The sequence below is a fragment of the Argopecten irradians genome, chromosome 15, assembly GCF_041381155.1.
Source record: "Argopecten irradians isolate NY chromosome 15, Ai_NY, whole genome shotgun sequence".
NCBI lineage: Eukaryota > Metazoa > Mollusca > Bivalvia > Pectinida > Pectinidae > Argopecten > Argopecten irradians.
The window spans coordinates 5,518,705-5,540,698 of record NC_091148.1 but is presented as its reverse complement, the minus strand read 5'-3'; the positions used below and the strand labels follow the sequence as shown (position 1 = coordinate 5,540,698).

Here is a 21,994-nt window from a genome sequence, read left to right as displayed (position 1 = left end):
TAGGGCCACGTCAGTTTATTTGTCCGTTTACTTACACAATTTATGAATCAATCTACGGTAGTCAGAAGATGTAATACAAATTAAATTTAAGAAAAAAACATACACACACATTTACACGGATACGTAACTAACGTGACAAACCAAAAATCAATCTTACTTCTACTTTTATTTTACTTCTATGTCAATAAATTGAAGAGAAGTTGTCGCCGTACAGCAGGAGCAACACATATCTCAACAATGGGGGATATCTCAGTTAGGCATAAATTCCGTGAATTTACTTACTTTTACGATAAACAAATTGATATGTGGCGCAGTGATATCTTATCCAATAATTCAATTTGGCCAATGACTGCCGCTTTTAAAATTCCCCGCGAAACCATTTTGTATACCTGACGTCATAATTGATATACAGTTCTCTCGGGCTATGGAAAAATAACCTCAAAGATCTAAGCAATAGAAATGAGCGTAACAAATGAAATTAAATCATTCAAGGGTATTCCATGGTTGCTAAAGGAAAGATTAATAAAATCTGTTGCCTATAAGTGATCAGCTAATGCCTTGACTGGATTTTCTTTTTTTATTAATATGATAATATTAATTTTATCTATTTTTCTATCTCGCCCTGGGATAAAAAAAATTATGACGTCGCGACACAACTATCCCAACGTAGCGGTAACAGTTGCATTACGTCTCGACACAAATTCAATGACGTCACAATGACGACGACGATTTATTCAGGTCACGTTATGACATCATTGCTTGCATTGCTGACTCGTTCCTATTAGAGACAACGACGTAGCGCACAAGGCGCACAAGGTAAAAGAAAAAGTATCTTTCACCCTCTTTTGTGTAGGCCTACGACAGGAAACCTCAACTCTGCAAAGCACTCAGTGTACAGCCTCGTGTTTGACAACTTACGATTATCTTGGGATATCTCAGTTAGGCATAAATTCCGTGAATTTACTTACATTTACGATAAACAAATTGATATGTGGCGCAGTGATATCTTATCCAATAATTCAATTTGGCCAATGACTGCCGCTTTTAAAATTCCCCGCGAAACCATTTTGTATACCTGACGTCATAATTGATATACAGTTCTCTCGGGCTATGGAAAAATAACCTCAAAGATCTAAGCAATAGAAATGAGCGTAACAAATGAAATTAAATCATTCAAGGGTATTCCATGGTTGCTAAAGGAAAGATTAATAAAATCTGTTGCCTATAAGTGATCAGCTAATGCCTTGACTGGATTTTCTTTTTTTATTAATATGATAATATTAATTTTATCTATTTTTCTATCTCGCCCTGGGATAAAAAAAATTATGACGTCGCGACACAACTATCCCAACGTAGCGGTAACAGTTGCATTACGTCTCGACACAAATTCAATGACGTCACAATGACGACGACGATTTATTCAGGTCACGTTATGACATCATTGCTTGCATTGCTGACTCGTTCCTATTAGAGACAACGACGTAGCGCACAAGGCGCACAAGGTAAAAGAAAAAGTATCTTTCACCCTCTTTTGTGTAGGCCTACGACAGGAAACCTCAACTCTGCAAAGCACTCAGTGTACAGCCTCGTGTTTGACAACTTACGATTATCTTACCCCCCCCCCCCCCCCCGGATTACATTTTCCTGTGTCACCCCAAAGAGTGTGATCATACTGGTATTATCAACTGTACTCATAGTTTATATGTATATTGTGGTGTGACAAGTCCAAATTGTGCATTGTCCATGATAAAATAAATCGGTTATCTGTTTTATATTCATTTTGTTAAAATGCATTATATAAAAAATAATATATTTCGTCCCCAACAGATGTGCTTTGAACTAGGGACTCTCGTGTCACTGAACGGCTGGCTAACCGACTGAGCTAAGCGCGCTTTTAAAAGCTGACAACAACATTACATAATATAGTTTCAAAAGCATAAGAATAACAAATAACATTTTGAGATGATCCCCGTCAGAGTTCACATTCACAGCTCATTCTCACATCCGCTCAGTTCGTGGAAATGTCTATTACCTGGACACGATGTCCACCTGTATTGGACACCGTGTTCACACGTAGTGCACTCCGTGTCAACCTGTAGTCTAAATCTTGTGCACTCCGTGTCTACCTGTAGCTAAACCTCGTGCACTCCGTGTCCACCCGTAGTTCACACCGTGTGCACAATGTGTAACCTTTAGTCTACTACCAACTGTATGTATGTAAAATTGTATTTTGAGAAAAACAGACGGTAAAGTAGGGTTGTTGAGAGTACAATATTTCCAAAACCGTTCGGTCAAATTTCAGATAAAAGCCTCGATAAACAGTTTATCAACCAATCTTTTATGAGCAAATTTTAAAGAAAAATGAACGAGGGGAAATTTTTAAGCCTAACTGTATCGAACCGAATAGTAATTCGCGATGCGCTCGACAGCAGATGTAAACCCTCGTCCAGTGGAAACCAATACTGTCTTTGTACTGCCCTCCACTGCCTACCGTCCAGTGTAATGGACTTTTCTTTTTTGTACTGACCGACATATAGATTAGATGTGATTCAATGGACGCCACCCGTATTCATATAATGGTATTTAAAAGCCAGCGGTATTGAAGCGTGAAGGCACATGGTTATACGGCCTTCGGTAAAACCATACACGTCGAACTATCAACAGGAATACATGTCCGTGCTGTGCTGCCTGTACAGTGATAACTGATATAAGTAAACTTTATGGACGAACTGACAGACAGTTACAGGTAAGACGGGAAATTTTTAATGATTTTAAACTATAGAAATGCAGTGCTATGTAAGAGCTGGACAACACATTGTTGTACAATGTATCCTTCGGCCATAATCACACCCTGTTTACTTTGGATTGTGCTCGCCTGACCGATATATATGTCATTGTGATTTTTTGTATAACGTTGGTTATTTATATATTACTACTGTCTTACTATACCGCCCATACAACTTTACCGATTAGTACATCGACTCTCTCCTGGTTTACATGTACGTATTGCTAGGACCGGAAGACAAAGCTTGTGGTAATCAACTAGAGTTTAAATGCCTGTTAAATAGCTACCGTCCTATATTTTGACACTTCGTTGCTAAGTTCATTCATGTCTACATATAAAATTATAAACGTGTAATTTAAAATTGTCGGTATTATAGCGCAGCTTATAAATAACTGTTTAATGTTATAACAGTAATTTATTGAGACCATAAGGTTTGATGAATTAAGCCATAGAAATCAATAATGCCAAAATTCATACTCGGCTCTCAGTTGCATTTGTAAAATTAAAAGCACTTCCGGTGGGTGGTCTTCCGGAACACCAGTTCGCAACTCTGTGTATATAAACAAATGGGTGGGGTGTTTTCATAGGAATTACCGTGTGTAGTTAGGGAGTGATAGGCTATCTCAGAATTGTTCCCAGGGTAAGATCACGGGTAAATCTCAGGTAAATCAACTTACCTGGTAGGTAATCAGCAAATGAGTTACTGTCACTGTAGGCATTGTAATTCTCAAGCTGTTGCTAAAGTTTGGTGATAAATGATATATACTCAAAGCTCTTCAAAAAAAATCCTCAATATAAAATGACTATGCATATAACAATCGCCTTTAACATTGGCGTCGTTACTCTTTATCTGATTTAATGGGGCTATTTGATTTTCCATTCGAACTAAATAAAAGTACATGTATAATAATGTCATCTGGTCTGTATATTCTTACTGTATAACTGGTAAATTTCGTGGGTACTTTATTTTAGCTGTAAATCACTGAACCTCGCGAATTCGAAACACCGGCGAAATATTATGAATTTTTTTGAAACACACAAGAGCAGTAGTTGTAAGAATTATTAGAATTTTCGAACCGCGAAATTTTAACTACGCAAATATGCGCTTTATAAAACATGTTTACCCTGCGAATTTAAAGCGTGAAACAGTACTGCACAATAATATTTGATATTTTGAAAATTGTCATATTTTTTTATCTTCAATAAAATGATAATAATTACAAAGAATCAGGTTCATTTGTATCTATTTCTGACACATAAAAGAAACGAACTAAAAAAAGAACTTGATTTCCACACTACACAAAGGTCAAGCAACTCATGTTAATCAACAAAAAGGTCAGCACAAGTGATTTTATGGAAATGACTATAATACAATGTATGACTGAAGGCAAGGCCTTAAAGGGCGCGGCCAGATTAGGAAGAGCGAAGCTCTACTTGTTTATTTTATTTTCTATTTCATGTAGAAGACACAATTAGAAATAAAAGCCGCACTTTAAACGATAGACGTATATGATGTAATCATTGTCTAGCATAAACCCAAAGAAATGAACTCGAATATTCGGATTCTTGGATTAAAAAATAATGAAAAAAATTGGCGCCGGTGGTGAGAATCGAAAGATCAGAAGATCTGCACGTTCACTTTAAGAAATATTCCTGCTTATTTATATATACAGTGATTTTTGTATAAGAAGCAGATAACACTGTTATTTTAAACACCTATCTTTAATAGCAAATATTTGATGATGTATGATTTAGTATTTCCTAATAGGAAACAAAAACTTTTGTAAATGCAATGTGCATGTAGCTGTTGTTTCAACATGAAGAAAAGTGAACAAATGATAATAACACATTGATCACAAATCACAAAGTTTTTTGTTCTGGGATACGATAATCTTTGTTTGTTTGTTATTTTATTGATTTTTTTTCCGAAATGCTCGAACGTCGGTGAAGACACCCATGAGAGGGATGAGTTAGATTCCGCCGAGACGAAGCACAGGCTCGTGTTACGTTGATACGGAGAAAACGACAGCTTTCATTTAACAACGTTACCATGGAATATCAAAGTTATATGCAGTGAGAAATTGTACAATACTACATTTTAGATTATATCGTTCGATCGAGCCTACTGCGTATGCATCATAAAATTCTACTAAGTTGCATGAAAAATCACGATAACTGCATGGTAGGCCTACAGTCGATGTCGGGAACAGGTCCGATTCGATACATTCAACTCAAGTATAAAAAAATGAATGCTATTTCAGAAAATTTTTGGACTAAAGATAATCCTCGTGAATGTTTAAAGGTGATAAAAACAGAAAGGACATGGAAAATGAGATAATACGCTAGAAACATTTGTAATGCCTATCTAAACATATGCCAGTTTGATATTTGCTTATATTTTGTCTCTAAATAGTAAAATTAATGAAAGCAATCTTCACATCTTTTCGACGACAGATTTTTTCTATGACTTACCTCCCTTGAGTTCCGATGAGTTGTGACGTCATCTGAGACAATCAACTACCGGAAGCAGGTGTGCCGATCGCGGAACTGTCAACATGCATGTGTATTTTAGCCACATGTCTTAGTACTTACGAAAATACACACGGAGAAAAATATGTTATATTTCGACTTATTGGGTAGCGTGATTTATCCCCTACATAATGCCACATTATTGACGTCATAACCTATGAAATGACGTCACTACATGTAAATAATGATGTCATTAATGTCGCGGGTACATATGTCATGTGGCGTATGGTGTGCCAGGGGTTAAACCACGAATGAATAAGTAGTTCTTTCCTATTCAGTCCACCCTGGAGTAATAGACTGTGCATGTATGTAATTTATAGTTTACACATGAAATTAACTAACCGAAGAGTTTTGATATACATAGAATCTACTGGTAATTTTATGTGCGAAATAAGATCGTAGCGAAAATGGACAATTATTGGGGCCCACTTCTTTAGACCTACGTTTTAATAGAAAAATCATCTGTTACAAACATACGGAGACATGAAAAATACATGCAGATTAAAAGAAAAAAAAATCAATAATTTATAAGTTGTGTCTTTTTGCCCCCCATTTTCGTCGACTGAAATGTTCTCAAAATGCGCATTAAAAATAAAAGAGGTCCTTCTGCACATTTTTCATACTTCATTTTAGGGATTTTCATATTTATTTTGGGTTACACAACAATGTGCCGGTGGTGTGAAACCGGTATGTTCAGATCTAGTCCGCTAAACCTGCCTATATTATTAGGCTTTTTTAATTTTTTTTTTTTTTTTTTGCCTAATATATAGGAAAAAAACACCCTAATAATATAGGCAGGTTTAGCGGACTAGTTCAGATCGAGCAGGGTTGCATAATGATATGACGACATTCACAGTTATCATTATTTAATTGCAGGAATTTAAATTCGAAAAATTACCATGTTAAGAACGCTCTAAAGTCATCAAAATACATCGTAAAACTCATCTCAGCAATCGTAAATACATTTAGAAATATTTTTCCTTCTCGGGGGAGACCTTAGGACCCCCAAAAAACAAAATCTCTCGCCTTAAGCCCTCACAAAATCATAAAAATACATCGTGAAACACATATTTCAGTCATTCTAAATTGTAATATCTTTATCGGGGTCTCCTCCGAACCCCCAAAACACCACAATGCTCGCAAATTTGGCCAATTTTAGTACTCATTAAAGGGACAATGCACTCAGGCTAATTCTTTTACATAAACAAGAAGCAAAATATGGCATAAATGTATTGTTCTACATTTCTTATGAAACATATAACGTAAAACATTGATAAATTCCACGACATTGTTAAGTATTTTAATTAATATCGTTGAAATATCAAATCGTTGATCAATACGATTAAGCAGGTACAATATGGACGATGTACCCATACCCGAGTCAAAGTAACGCACGTTAAACAAATAAACTACATAACCACTGAGAAGGTGATAAAATAATTTTTAGGCAAGACAATTCACCTAATAAGGTAAACACACTACTGTCAGAGCGATTTGAGCAGTTCTAGACAAAAGTTGCATTACTCTACGAGCAAGGGACAGGGTTCGGCATACAAGAAGTTCGACCACAATGTGTAATGGCGGACAGCGAGCGAGTTTGAACACCTACACACATGTCACAACCACGGACTTTTCGTGCATATCACAGTAAAACCGACTGATTTAATTTTCATTAGAACTGGTTTTTTTTCGATATATGTACAAACTTTAATGTTCTCTTAGACTGAATTGTCCCTTTAATTTCCTGTTATATTCTACATAGTACACTTGCGTATATATATGTAGAATGCGAATTTTACCGATTTTTTTTTATTTAGACCCCTAGATCGTCTCATAATGGTCAATAGGCTATCTAGTGTGCTGTGGTCTGTGCGTATACTTTTAAAATTTACTAAGGTCGACAGGTTTCTTATTTCCAAAACTCCACACGGTTAGAAAATATAATGAAGCGGTCTTGTAAATGATTTGTGTTTTATAAGAAATATATGTTGTTTCATGGTCCTGTGTTAGTTGAACTATTACATGTGTCATCCATATTAGGTCATTGTATCTAGTATCTGTGTTTTGTGTCCCGTCTTTTTTATCGGCCGTGCGTGTATTGTTACTACTGTACGTGTTATTCTATTTCGTACACATCAGTAAAACTCATTATAGAACTTTAAGAAAATAAATAAGTCTAGCCCTTTCTGTGCGGTGTTCTGAAGGATTAAGCTTCAAATAGGAAATATAGAGGTGTGCAGTACGTACATAAGGCGGGATAGGGGCACGTTTATCGCGGTATGATAGGGTTTTGGATAGGGTATGAAGGGTGGCGTTTTTTTTTATAAATATGCATTATATGTACATGTATGTGCATGTAGCATGTAGTCTCATTGTAATTTGGGTCCATTTTCTTGTAAAGTTATATTTCTTCTTGTTGGTTTAACTTTAAAGTCTATGTTTTGAGTTTTAAGTTACAGACAAAAGTCAAGCGCAACCCCCTTGAACCTGAGTCAGTGACACACACGTACACGGTGTCAAATGGCTTTTAAAGATGCTCCACCGCCGACAGAGCATAAATGATATTCATCATTTGAACAATAATTGGTGTTTAATCGTGTATATATATGTCTAATTAACACAAACAATAATATAGAATAATTTATTTCGCCTTTGGTGCATGCGCAATCAGTACTTAATTCCATATAGGATATAGTAACACGGATTTTTTTCGGGATGCAATTAAAGGGACAATTCACTCAGGCTGATTCTTTAACATAACAAAGAAGCAAAATATGGCATAAATGTATTGTTCTACATTTCTTATGAAACATATAACATAAAATATTGACAAATTCCACGTCATTGTTTAGTATTTTAATCTATACCGTTGTAATTATAAATCGTTGATCAATACAAATCAGCAGGTAAATTATGTTCGCTGTATCTATACCCGAGCCAACGTCACGCACGTTTAACAAATGAACTACATTACCACTGAGGAGGTGATAAAATGATTTTTTTAGACGAGCCAATTCACATAATAAGGTAAACACACTATTGTCAGAGCGATTTGAGCAGTTCTAGACAAAAGTAGCATTACTCTACGAGCAAGGGACAGGGTTCGGCATACAAGAAGTTCGACCACAATGTGTAATGGCGGACAGCGAGCGAGTTTGAACACTCCACACGCATTTCACCACCATGGGCTTTTCTTGCATATTACAGTAAAACCAACTGATCTAATTTCCATTAGAACTGGTTTTTTCCGATATATGTACAAATTTTAATGTTCTTTTAGCCTGAATTGTCCCTTTAATTATATTTCATGTTTTTAACTTGAAGTAAAATTAGAAGCTCACAAACTGTTCAATGGTGGTAATGGTGTATAGTAAGTAACTTTTGTAACTGAAGAAAAATACTAAATCGTCTGCTCCTGTTTTTGATAGTTAAAATTTACCATTTGTCAGCGGTGGAGCATCTTTAACATACTGAACATAACAATTTTATAGCCCAGAATATGACGATAAGAATGAGTAAGCTATCGTTTTTATTATATCATTGTATGTTATAGATTATATATTATATACGGATTCATTTCCACTATTCAATGTAGCAACTACACGTAGCGCGACTGTTTTAAATATCTATAATCGCAAATACCGCTACACTGCCCCATTGAGTTTCCCGGCTCTTGTCACAGCTGTTGGTCTCAGATGACGTCACGAATCTACGGCCACCTGGTGATATCAGGGGCGATAAGCGATGCGATTGTTCTAGACAAGGGTCGTTGTGGACTTCGTTTCAAGCACATTTTATGGAAATTACGTCAAATACAACCTGTATTTTTTGTTGGAAATCATAAAGTGCACCACAATAAACAAATATCAACACAAAAATAGCATATTTAAAATCTGTTTTTATCACCTTTAAGTCTTCAAAGATCGCTTCTTTTTTAATGAATAAAAAAAAAAAAAAAAAAAAACACGAAAAATTACGATAACTGCTCGCGACCCAGTACCGCGGTTTCATCGGTTTTCGATGGCGAAAAACCAAAATAAATCTAGATTTTTTACACACAATGTCAAACACTTTCACTTCAAATCATTAATTATATGTTTCAAAAGCATGTTAATGATGTTTCAGAAGCATGTTAATGATGGTTTTGTGCAATATTCCATGAATTTCATCTACTAAACGATAGCCTAGGCTTACTGCTTCTTTTTCTTTGTTTAAATGACAAAATGTTTCAAGATAAACTTACAAAATTATTTTAAAACTATTTTATGCTTTATATGAGTGCAAAATGCCACCATAATACCACAAATGAATGATTATTCCTTCAAAACGCCAGTTTGCAAGGTCGAATCACCCGTGCTCATGAAGGACTAAAAAGTGACGTCACTGGAATGTTCGGGATCGTTTCATCAAATTTAGAAATGGTAATCAAAATAAAGAAATTAAACATTTATTTACACACATCGTAATAATTTTATATCGCAACTGTTACAGGAAATTCTTATTATCTGGTATCGAGTTCTATGCCTGACTAATCTCGATATTAGTGCTGAAAATACATTGTTTAATGATATTGTTCCGCTTCTTTTGTTGAGTTTGAATTTGCAAAGTCGAAGGGCGTCAGAACGCTTGTTTTCACCGTAGTAATAAAGACCTTCCAAAAGGTTTTTTGCATCGGGGGAACAGGGACATAAAAAGTTGATTTTCTCAAAAGTAAGAAAAATAAAATACATTAATTTAGCTGGAACACTAAAAAAAATTATTCTGGTTTCAGAACAGTTGGAATTATAAAGATACCTCTTACAGTATTTTTATTATTATTATTATATATGATGTAAATTTAATTATCTAAAAAATAATAAAACATGTTTAATTACCCCTGTTATGCATTTGCATTAGTTAAATATATATTTACTGGCGAGAGCAGTACCGGAGCAACGCACAACCTCCTCATATGTATGAAAAAATGGCGGCCGCAAACTGAAGCTGTCAGTGTGTAGGATTGAATTTTGAAGATTGTGTTTTTTCTTATACTTTCGTGTATCTGTTACCTTAGAAGTGCTCGGGCACGAAAGGCTGCACCCTTATAATTGGCAAATGAACCAAAGGTTATCACAGGTAATAATCAACCAAAGGTAATCACCGGGATTTTTTTGGAACTGACTATTATTGGTTACTTTTCTCATTAGTCACCACTTTTCTTTGTTCTGTTGAGCACGCCGTATTGTGTTATCATAATACAAATCTAGAAATTTTAAGGTCGGTTCGCATTTATTCATCAATTGGAAACTTGGTAAAAATGTGTTAATATATCCAGTACAATTTCTTAGGAAATAGAAAAAAAATATTTTTTGAGCGCAATTCTCGCCATGTTCTCCGAAAAGTATGACGTTACGCTCACAAACATATGATGTTACGACCAATACCTACCCACAAGTGCATAAAACTCAGTAATATGCAAATACAGAATGCACGCATTAAGACTGGTTTTGTTTGTCCGTATATTCACTTGAAGGATGTTCAAACAATGACTTAAGTAAAAGGAATCATATAAATTACATCAGGAGAGAAACTTAACTTTTGACTTTACTCTGCAATTTTGTTTCGAAAAATCGGGACCAGTTTTCCACTACCGAAAAGAGCCACAACACGGATATGCCGCAGCCTTCCACCCAAGATATACAAGACTTTCTCACACGCAACATATTGTACACAGGAGGGATCGTCCTTTAATGACCTCTATAGCTGTTGATATGACGTTTTGTCAACCGACCAACTAACCGGAAAGTGGTTTGTTTATGAGTATTAATGTAGAAGTTTAATATATCAAACTCCAGTCATGATAAGGGGACATCTAGTGTCGTGTAGACCCATCGCGTAAGTGAGAGAGAAATGTGTATCTTACATACCTTTTTGTTTATGTTTTCGTCCAATTACAAGTAGTTTATGTACATATCGATATGTAAACAAATATTTATGAATGCAGTTGACGAAATATATGCATGAGGAATTAAATTTACATGTGAATATATTTTAAAATCAGAATCCGAAATTGAAATAAATTCAAATTGCTATGATGCAAATATGGCTTTAAGCTAACAATGATAATCTGTTTAACGTGATTATGTGCAAAACAGATTTGCTTTTGACAAACTCAATATCAAACCGTCAATTATATAAACACCATACTTAACCAACGACATCTTCTAATCATATTCATTTTTGTGTGAATAGAGTCCGGAACATTTTGTCTGTCGAACATTTAATGTTTCTTATTTTTATTATGCAGATAAATATTAACCAGAAATGATTATGCATTAAAACGCTCAAATTAAAATGACAGCACTGTCTACATTTAATTTGAACTAAAGACTTTATCGTGCTTGCTGGTCGGGGTTTGAAATTGTACCCGCTACGTATACCTTCATGTATGATCGGAAAAGGCGACTGAATTTGGGTTCTTATATGTTATAAACATATTTCATTACAAGAGGAAGGCTCTTGTGTCTGCCGCCAAGCCAAGACACGCCATATGCAATGGAAGACTATGTCGTGTTTACAATCCAATGTAGGGATAAAGTACTGTTAAATTTCGCGTTTTAGGGTTTTGGCATAATTCACGAGGATTATTTTCGCGAATGATCTAAGTAGCTTTTGACAGCGTCATTTAGACGACAGGCTATGATATGTAAAATCATGACTTTGAAAAATTTCCCGAGGTATTAAACTTCGCAAATTTCGGTGCATCCGCGAATTTTGCGAAATGAAAACCCCCGCGAATATAAGCAACAATACAGTATGTATGTTAGAGCAAAAGTAAATTGCTCGCAGAAATATATATATCGGGTTTCAGAACTACATGGAATTAAGTATACCTGCCACATTAATATATATTCTGGTAAACTCGGGATTTATTGATCGTCCAGTTAAGTCATTCGGTACACTCGTCATTTTATTGGTATTTCCTTAATCTCTACGGCGAGGTTATTAGATATTCGCTTGGTCAACAATCTAGACCATTTGAATTGCATGTTGGACAGGAAGCGTTGTCATAGCAATATGCGCGCGACATGACGTTTCCGTGAAATTGTGATGCTTCCGTTATGAACCTTGCTTAATGGCAGTTACTCATATCAATAATCATCTTTAAAATGATGACTAATACCTCGGCAACAATGATGTGTTGAATAGCATTTTATAGAAATCAATATATTTGATAAACCGGTGTTATGTGGGCAATGTTGTATTAATGTCGTGTAATGTTAATTGATTTCAACGACAGGTATTCAGAAAGATAAACCAAAACCCCTTTTGATGTTTCAGGAATTTATTTTATTGCTGAAAACCAGAACGACACTTTGCTGCGGATGTTAAGAGAAGATATTTCTATCAAAGAAACCTCTCTCTGTGTGCAAAGATGAATGTCCAGATTGTTTAAGGTAAGGGATGAATATTCACGTTGCTCCACTTTGTTACCAGACTACCATAAAAGTTGTCTACATTAGATGTATTCCCCAGGTTGGCTACACATTTTAAACCAAATGTGTTCCTCGGAATTGCGATACGTTTGAGTCCACCAGTCCCTTTTGTAATATAGTAATTAATATAGTTATGTAAATAACTTCCTTTTCGCGTTTACAGCATTTTCCGTCTTCATTTTCAAACATGCTCGCAAATTTATATATTTATAAATATAAATTTATAAAGCGATCAGAGTCTTTCAATGGCAATCATGCGTTCCGATTTACTATATATGTTACATACAATTAATTGTAAAACTTAAACTCGTGTTCGAGTACTATAACACAACCTTATTTCACGGCTGCTAAATTTCGCGATTTCAGTTTTAAATCAAATTCGCGGGGATCAAATGTCGCGGATTTAAAAACAGAACTAAATTGAAACATCTTTGCGAAGATAAACTGAATGGAATTATCTTTCATTATTATCACAGAAAAAAATATTTGCAGAGATAAACTTTTGCGAATTTACGTTAATAGCGAAAGTATATCGCACGCAAAAGAAAGTGAATTACAGTATGAGTTCAGAGACCCAGTTCTAAAATAACCCTACCTCTCGATAAGACTGTAACGATTACATAATGTAACATTGACTTCCCCAGTTGGCACAAATCTCAAATCACTTACTCAAATGACCCTAGTTTGCGATAGGACTTGTATCGATTTACACCGACTTACAAATATGTACCCAGTTGGTACAAATCTCAAATAACCTATTTAAATGGTCAGATCTCTTGAAAGGACGATGGTCTATACTGTGTAAGCAATGATGAAAGTACTGTCAATTGAAAGTAAACGTATACCTTTCAGGTTTGAACTATGTACAAAGTAACTATGGAATCCTTCCTAGTGGTAATGTTATCGAACAGATGTAACCCAATCTATCCCAACTTTGCTGGGTATGGTTCATTGACTCTATTTAAACAAAAATTGACAAACAATTACATCTTAACTGCAACGACAAGCCAAGGACAGTGTAACTGATACCCTATGGTACATTTTATGTATATATTTCTAATATCAAATGGTCGTTCCCTTCATTTATGTAATAAGCGTAATTAGCATATACAAATGTGAATACCGTGTCTGCGAACTAGATATGATAAGTGGTCGGTATTCCTTTTAAATCTGATATCATTAAAGGCACATTATACGTTCAACAAATATGAAAATAATTATACAAAAATAATAAACGTTTATCAATAAGCTTTGAAAATATCATTCGTGACTCCAGATTAAGTTGCAACCAAAAAAACCAAACAATGTAAGATTCCCTGTATAAATCTATATGTTATATGTAACAATGAAGTTCCATCTCCATATTTACGCGTGGCGTAGTGATAACCAACTACTGTGCTGTACTTAAAACGCCGTCATGGGAAACACAAGACTACCCGCGTTATGAAAATTAATATCAAAAATAAGTTGTTAATGAGGAATTATTTAGGAATTTAATTATGGTACGTGTGGTATTTACAGAATGACTTCTGCAACGACTCCACAAAACCAACAACGTCTCTTAAGTACGTAGTTGATATCACTGCGCCACGCAGCAAAATAGCAAGTTATACCTTCATTGTTAACATAGATCTTTAAAACACAATTCCATTTTAAATTAATCATTATATTTTAGTCAAGGTCTGCGCCTTTAACTGAATCTCGCTTTATTGTCTATTATTACTACATGTGTATGTGTCTTTGAATTTAGGTCATTGTTACCGTGATTATTCACGTGGAAATCCCACATTCCCCAAATTGTTTGCCATTATTGTTTGTTTACGTTTACGCATGCCAATTTCCGAATACAGTTAACTTTAAAATATAATGTACCACTATAAAAAGGGCAGATAACTCGCTCCTAATTACATTTTATTTATAAGTGAAGCATTTTTGTCCTGTAAACGGAATAAAGATATGATTATTTACCTTATATTGTACCAACTTTAAAGTTGTATTTCTGGTAATTTTCACTGTAACGATATATCATATTAACATTTGATATTTGAACATGGACATGTAACTTGATGATTTAGCGCCCCAAAAGCATATGTCGGCCTATAAGAGAGCCGAAATCTAGGGATAATATATTCCTGGTTTTGAATAAAACACCTCCAATCTCCGCAATATTCAGTACCTTCGGGTTTTGTCGGAATTCCGAATCGTATCACGTGACTGGCGTCAACACGTTCTGCACGTGGAGATCCAGGTAACTAGCGTAAGCGCACATATGTTTGTTTAAGTTTTCCTTCTGGCTAATATGAGCAAATGGTGCTGGTTTATGTCCACAGAGCGATAATTTGAAACATCTCATTCACACATTGCCGTAATTCAATATTGTGTGTATCAAAAATTGTAATGTTTTAGTATTAATTTCTTTGTAGATCCAGTCAGCTGAGGTCGACCACGTGTTTTGTTTTCGAAAAATTGTTGACATTTCTCTTGGTTTCACAACTCTCGTATTACTTCGAGATTGTCGCAACGATGTTCGGAAGAGTTCGGAATGATTCGGTATCTTTCGAGCCTATTTTTTTACGTGTACACGTTAAAAAGATTTTTTTACTTTTGTAATTAAAATACTTCCATTGCTGCAACTTTATAAAAAGTGGTAAAATTAGAAAGTTTAAACCTCGGACGGACGGAGAAAAATGTGTATAGCACCTATACAGTTTTTAGTATGACAAAAAGAGCGAAAGTGATAGACCATACAACTTTAACACACATCCTCACGATAATTTTGGTATAACAAACTATTACGTTTTTTAAAGAGAGTATACATTGAACATTTCATAACAACAGTTCTAGAGGTTACATACCTATATATCTATGTGTAGTTCTTACATCAGATCGACGGGTCACCTTGTAAATGGTATATAATACTTCAAGATATTTGATGGTTCCGGGTTCTCAGTCTACCGTTAAAGATGCTCCACCGCTGACACAGCATAAATGATATTCATCATTTGAATAATGATTGGTGTTTAATCGTGTATATATATGTCTAATTAACACAAAAAATAATATATAACAATTTATTTTGCCTTTGGTGCATGTGCAATCAGTACTTCATTCCATATAGGATATAGTGCCACCGAATTTTTTCGGGATGCAATTAATTATTTTTTTTTCATATTTCTAACTTGAAGTAAAATAAGAAGCTCAAACTTTGCAATAGTGGTAATGGTGTAAAGTAAGTAACTTTTGTAACTGAAGAAAAATCCTAAATCATCTGCTCCTTTTTTAAATAGTGAAAAGTATCATTTGTCAGCGATGGAGCATCTTTAATGTCAAACCCTGCAAATAAAGATTTAAGTGTCTATCAATTTTAACAAACAACTGCAAGATCATGTGGCGTCACCAATGTAAAAACCCGTGTGGGAGGCGAACTGTCAGGGGTTGGGTGACAGGGTCAAAAGGAAAGACGTATTTTCTTATTTAAGAGATAAACGAAACAGTACAATAAAATGTATATATTGTTCACAGGACACTAATTTTTCTCCGGACCAGGAACAAATTATTAAAAACGAATGGGGGTATCACACATATTTTAGTTCTTTTAAATCTAATGCACGTGGCGTGACAATCCTTTTGAATAATAACTTTGAATTTAAAGTATATAAAGAAAAAAATACATGGGTCCTTATCTCTTTATATGGACCAAACCAGGACACACCAAGCTTTTATAACTTAGTTATAGACACGGTCAATGGCTTTGGGAATGATAATATATTTATATGTGTAGATTTCAACTTAGTTGTAGAACCAAATTTAGACTACGATAATAATTAAAGACATATGAATAATCCTTCAGGAAGAAATAAAGTCTTGGAAATCATTCAAAATTATAGTTTAATTGACATTTTTAGGGAGCACCATCCAGATACTGGGCGCTATACCTGGCGAAAAGTAAATCCTATAAAACAAGCAAGACGGGACTTCTTTTAATATCCGAAACTCTTCTTTCTAGTGTTAATAGGTCCAGAATTGAACCGGGTTATAGTTATGACCATTCTATTCCAACATTATCTTTGACTTTGAATGAATTTAAAGAAGGAAGGGACTTTGGAAATTTAACAAGTCTTTATTATTTGAATCTGAATATCTGGAAATGATTAAAACTTGTATTGAGGAGGTCAAGCTGCAATACTGTTGACCTGTGTATAATTTTAATTCTATTGAAAATATTTCAAACAGTGATATACAGTTTTTAATAAATGATCAATTATTTCTGGAAACATTACTTATGGAAATAAGGGGTAGATCTATATCATATTCATCTTTTAGGAAAAAAACAAGCTAATCTACTTGAGGATAATCTTAAGACTTCCATAGAATTATCAGAGGCAGAAACTGATTCTGACCATGGACAATTAGATAGATTAAGAAAGAATTTGGAAGCTTTGTTTGTTTGTTTGATTAATTAACGTCCTATTAACAGCTATGGTCATGTAAGGACGGCCTCCCATGTATGCGGTGTGTTGCGTGTATGTTGTGCGAGGTGCGTGTTTCAGGAGACTGCGGTATATTCATGTTGTGTCTTCTTGTATAGTGGAACTTTTGCCCTTTTTATAGTGCTATATCACTGAAGCATGCCGCCGAAGACACCAAGCAACACACCCCACCCGGTCACATTATACTGACAACGGGCGAACCAGTCGTCCCACTCCCTTTTTGCTGAGCGCTAAGCAGGAGCAGAAACTACCACTTTAACAGACTTTGGTGTGTCTCGGCCAGGGGACAGAACCCAGAGCCTTCCTCACAGGGGCGAACGCTCAACTCAAGGCCAAAAGTGAGGCGATGCAAAGGGAGGCATTAGGAAGGATAAAGTCAGTTAGGAAGAATAGAAAAGATAAGATCCTAAATTTAGTCGCCTTTTACGATCATGCAATAGGGGCAGCAGGTACAATTCTAACGCCCTACCTGCATTTGGAAGCTGTACGTGTTAAAAAGTTAAAGGCAGTCTAATTAGATCAAGGGCAAAATGGATTGAGGAGAGGGAGAAACCAACATCATATTTCTTAAATTTAGAAAACAGAAATTTCACTTCTAAGGTCATACCTAAAATACAAAAAGATAATGGAGATATTATAACTAAACAAGAGGAAGTCCTGTCTGAAGTAAGATTATTTTATGAAAACCTTTATAAGTGTAGGGAGACTGATATCATTGACTTAGAAGTACATTAAGAAAACTGTAATATTCCAAAACTAAGTAATATTGAGTCAGATAGCTTAGAGGGTAAAATAAGTTTGAGGTAGCGGGAAAAGTTCTAAGAGGTATGAAAAAATAATAAGAGTCCAGGGTCAGATGGTTTCACTTCAGAATTTTTTTAAAGTTTTTTGGAAAAAATTAGGTAGTTTTGTTGTGCGCTCTTTAAATCATGGTTTTTTTAGTAGGTCAATGTTCAGTTATATAAATTACCCAAAGACATGGAATTATTGTGTGTATTCCCAAGGGAAATAAGCCACGCCACTTCTTAAAAAACTGGAGGCCAATTACACTCTTAAATATCACATATAAAATTGCTTCAGGGGTAATTTCACAAAGAATCAAAACAGCTTTAGGTAAAATTATCAATGAAGATCAGACTGGCTTTTTATCTGGTAGGTATATAGGTGAAAATATCCCCACAGTGTATGATGTAATGAATAAGTTAAAATTTTAATATTCCAGGTATGTTGGTGTTAGTAGATTTCGAAAAGGCTTTTGACTCCGTTTCATGGAGATTTATTGATAAAGTTTTTAAGAATTTTAACTTTGGACCAGAAATTAGAAAGTGGTTCAAATTATTTAACAATAATGTATACGCTTCAATTAATCAAGGGGGGATTTATCGGAACGTATCAGTATAGAAAGAGGTTGTCGTCAAGGAGATCCAATAGCTCCCTACATTTTTATTATTTGTGCAGAAGTGCTAGCTGCAAGAATTAGAAATAATAATCATATTAAGGTAGCTCCATACTTTTGGGAAAACCCATGTCATTTTTTTTCTAACAGGTCTTATTTTCTTGCATTTTTCATGTAGATTTCAAATCTGTAAAGATAAATGGGTGTTCTCGAACCACTTATTGAGATATTTGAGCTTGAAATATACCATCCATGGAAATTTGCTGACCGAAAATATAAAATTAAGTTTTCTGTAATATTAGGGTGAATGTAGTCTTGATCCTGTTGATTTTTTGTCCTAAATTTCTTACTATAGAACAATATACAAAACTTTTTTATTTTTACAAATAATAACTAATTTTTGTTATTTCCCAAGACCGTTTCTATACGTAATTATCATGTTTTGCCATATTTTCGCCCGTAAAAAATCAATGATTAGGCCAAAAAGAAAATGAAAACCCATGTCAATTTCACAATATTTGTATATGATATGCCCAAGGTAATATGTTTTTCAAATACCATATCAAAATACGGGGTCCTCGATCAAAATTTCACAATTTTGTAAGCTTGAAGTTTGTAACTCGCAACCCTACCCCAATTTCATCCAGTGCTAAGATGGGTTATATTTGACTATTTTTTGAAAATCATGCCTCAAAAAAACATTCCACACCAGTTCATGCGTTTTTGTGATATTATATCTGGTTTATGTCTGATTGTTTTTATGATTTTCTCCAAATTGTGTGTTTAAAGGAAATCCTTATGCGATTTTTTTAGAATTCCGGAATTTCGGTCCTGCTGGGTTCCCTCTTATGATTTAGGTAAGACTAGCGTATAGATTTCCCATAGGCGACAATGCTAGCATTAATAAGTGTATCTAAAATTCTGTTCATACAAATATGACTTACTTATACTTGTTGGAAAGATAATTCAGTCACGAATACAGTTAGGAAGTGAAAAAAGCGTGTTCACCAATAAAACTTCTTCCAAAATCCATGCTCGTCTAAAATAAAGCAGTCCCGCACAGAATACTAAGTGAAAACACAGGAAATTGTCAAATTTTCAAAATTACCCTAAATATCCCCCAAATGCAAAAATTAATGCTCAAATATTATTTTCAAAGAGTAGAAAACATGCATTTAATATTTATGGCATTAGTTGACAAAAATGGTTTATTTTAAGCCAATAGTCCACCCTCTAACATGAAGTTCATGCAGTCTCGAGCCATCAACATTAATTTTTGGCCAATCAGAGGCGAGATTCTATTTATAGGTGTCTTACCTATACAAAACCCTGTTGTAACTGATTGTAAAAATTATTACCCAAACCTATACAGTATGTTATACCAAGTACACATCAAAAGAAATTTTTCAAAAATATGAAATATTAAAGAAATGGGGCCACTTTTACTCCAAGTGTACCATGCCCCCTTTGGGCCGCGGTGGCCGAGTGGTTAAGATGTACCGACATATTACCACATGCCCTCCACCTCTGGGTCGCGAGTTCGAATCCCATGTGGGGCAGTTGCCAGGTACTGGCCGCTGGTCGGTGGTTTTTCTCCGGGTACTCCGGCTTTCCTCCACCAACAAACCTGGCTCGTCCTTAAATGACCCTGGCTGTTAATAGGACGTTAAACTAATCAAACCAAAAACCAGTAAAAAATTAAACTCCATAGCCCCAGGCATTAACCCCTCCCTGCCACAGTAAACAACTATGTATGTTGTCATGTACAATAGTTTTTCTTGTAAAATAATGTTGTTTTTTTCCCCAAAATGCCTCCATACTATCAAATTAACTAAATAGTGAATAAACTATGATTCTAAAATGAAATAACATGCATAAAAATCCGCTTGTGATGAGCTAATTGTCAAAACAGTAAAATCCTGCAATGTTTGCTCTATAGGTAAGACTAGCGTATAGATTTCCCATAGGCGACAATGCTAGCATTAATAAGTGTATCTAAAATTCTGTTCATACAAATATGACTTACTTATACTTGTTGGAAAGATAATTCAGTCACGAATACAGTTAGGAAGTGAAAAAAGCGTGTTCACCAATAAAACTTCTTCCAAAATCCATGCTCGTCTAAAATAAAGCAGTCCCGCACAGAATACTAAGTGAAAACACAGGAAATTGTCAAATTTTCAAAATTACCCTAAATATCCCCCAAATGCAAAAATTAATGCTCAAATATTATTTTCAAAGAGTAGAAAACATGCATTTAATATTTATGGCATTAGTTGACAAAAATGGTTTATTTTAAGCCAATAGTCCACCCTCTAACATGAAGTTCAGTCTCGAGCCATCAACATTAATTTTTGGCCAATCAGAGGCGAGATTCTATTTATAGGTGTCTTACCTTTATAGCGACGAACGGCACTTCCGGTGTTTAAAAATCCATTCCCATTTACGACAGGGACCGCAAAAACCGCAGAGATAGCATATAATTTTCACTTCACTGCTTTTATTTGATTTATTTAATGATTTTAAAAATTCAATATTATATGTAGACAATTTTCACCTATTGAAAAAAAATCCAAGTGTGATGTCGTGGCGTATCGGAAACCATTCTGGAATTCAAAACAACCTCCGCAACTTCCGGTATAGCGTCATATGAATTGGCGCGATTTTCAAAAGTATGGACCTACCTTAAAGGCATTGAAGTAGATGATGTACCAATTTTGAATGTGCAATATGCAGATGACACTGGTTTGATACTAGATGGGCCAGAGGGGTCTCTTAATGAGTCTATGTCGGAGTTGAATAACTATGCAAAAATTTCAGATTTAGATATTAATACTAGTAAAACACAAGTTATATGGCTAGGGAGCTATAAATACAGTGATGTAACATATAGGCCAGATTTGAATTTACAGTGGGGGAAAAACAGATTTACTTTTTTGGGGGTTAAATTTTCAGTTGATTTAGATCAGATACCAAAAATGAATTTTGACAAAAAAATTGTAAAACTCAAATCACTTCTTACTGCTTGGAAGAGGCGGAGCTTGACTCCAATTGGGAAAATCAATGTTGTTAAATCTTTATTGATCTCGCAACTTAATTATCTATCTATCTACATGACACAATACACATACATGCATGCAAACATACATACATACGTGTATGCATGTATAGGTTCATATGTGCATATGTAAATGTGTATGCTTGTGTACACATGTGTTGTTAGAGTATGTTTGTATGCATGTACCTATACATGAATGCACGTATATATGTATGTCTGCATGCATGTATGTGTATTGTGTCATGTTAGTACACATACAAT

General features: G+C 34.8%; 1 protein-coding gene across 2 annotated transcripts in view; it reads left to right on the top strand.

Moving 5' to 3' along the window:
* Positions 1-2,437: 2,437 nt before the first annotated feature.
* LOC138309058 (alpha-(1,3)-fucosyltransferase C-like) overlaps positions 2,438-21,994 on the top strand; it is a 28,642-nt gene continuing 9,085 nt past the window's right edge. Inside the window, exons 1-2 of one of the 2 annotated variants that reach the window (XM_069250183.1) lie at positions 2,438-2,746; positions 12,635-12,750. In XM_069250183.1, the coding sequence (XP_069106284.1) occupies positions 12,733-12,750 (18 nt within the window). In that variant the 5' untranslated portion in view covers positions 2,438-2,746; positions 12,635-12,732. The remainder of the gene's footprint in view (positions 2,747-12,634; positions 12,751-21,994) is intronic. The other variant, XM_069250184.1, reaches the window with a different exon arrangement.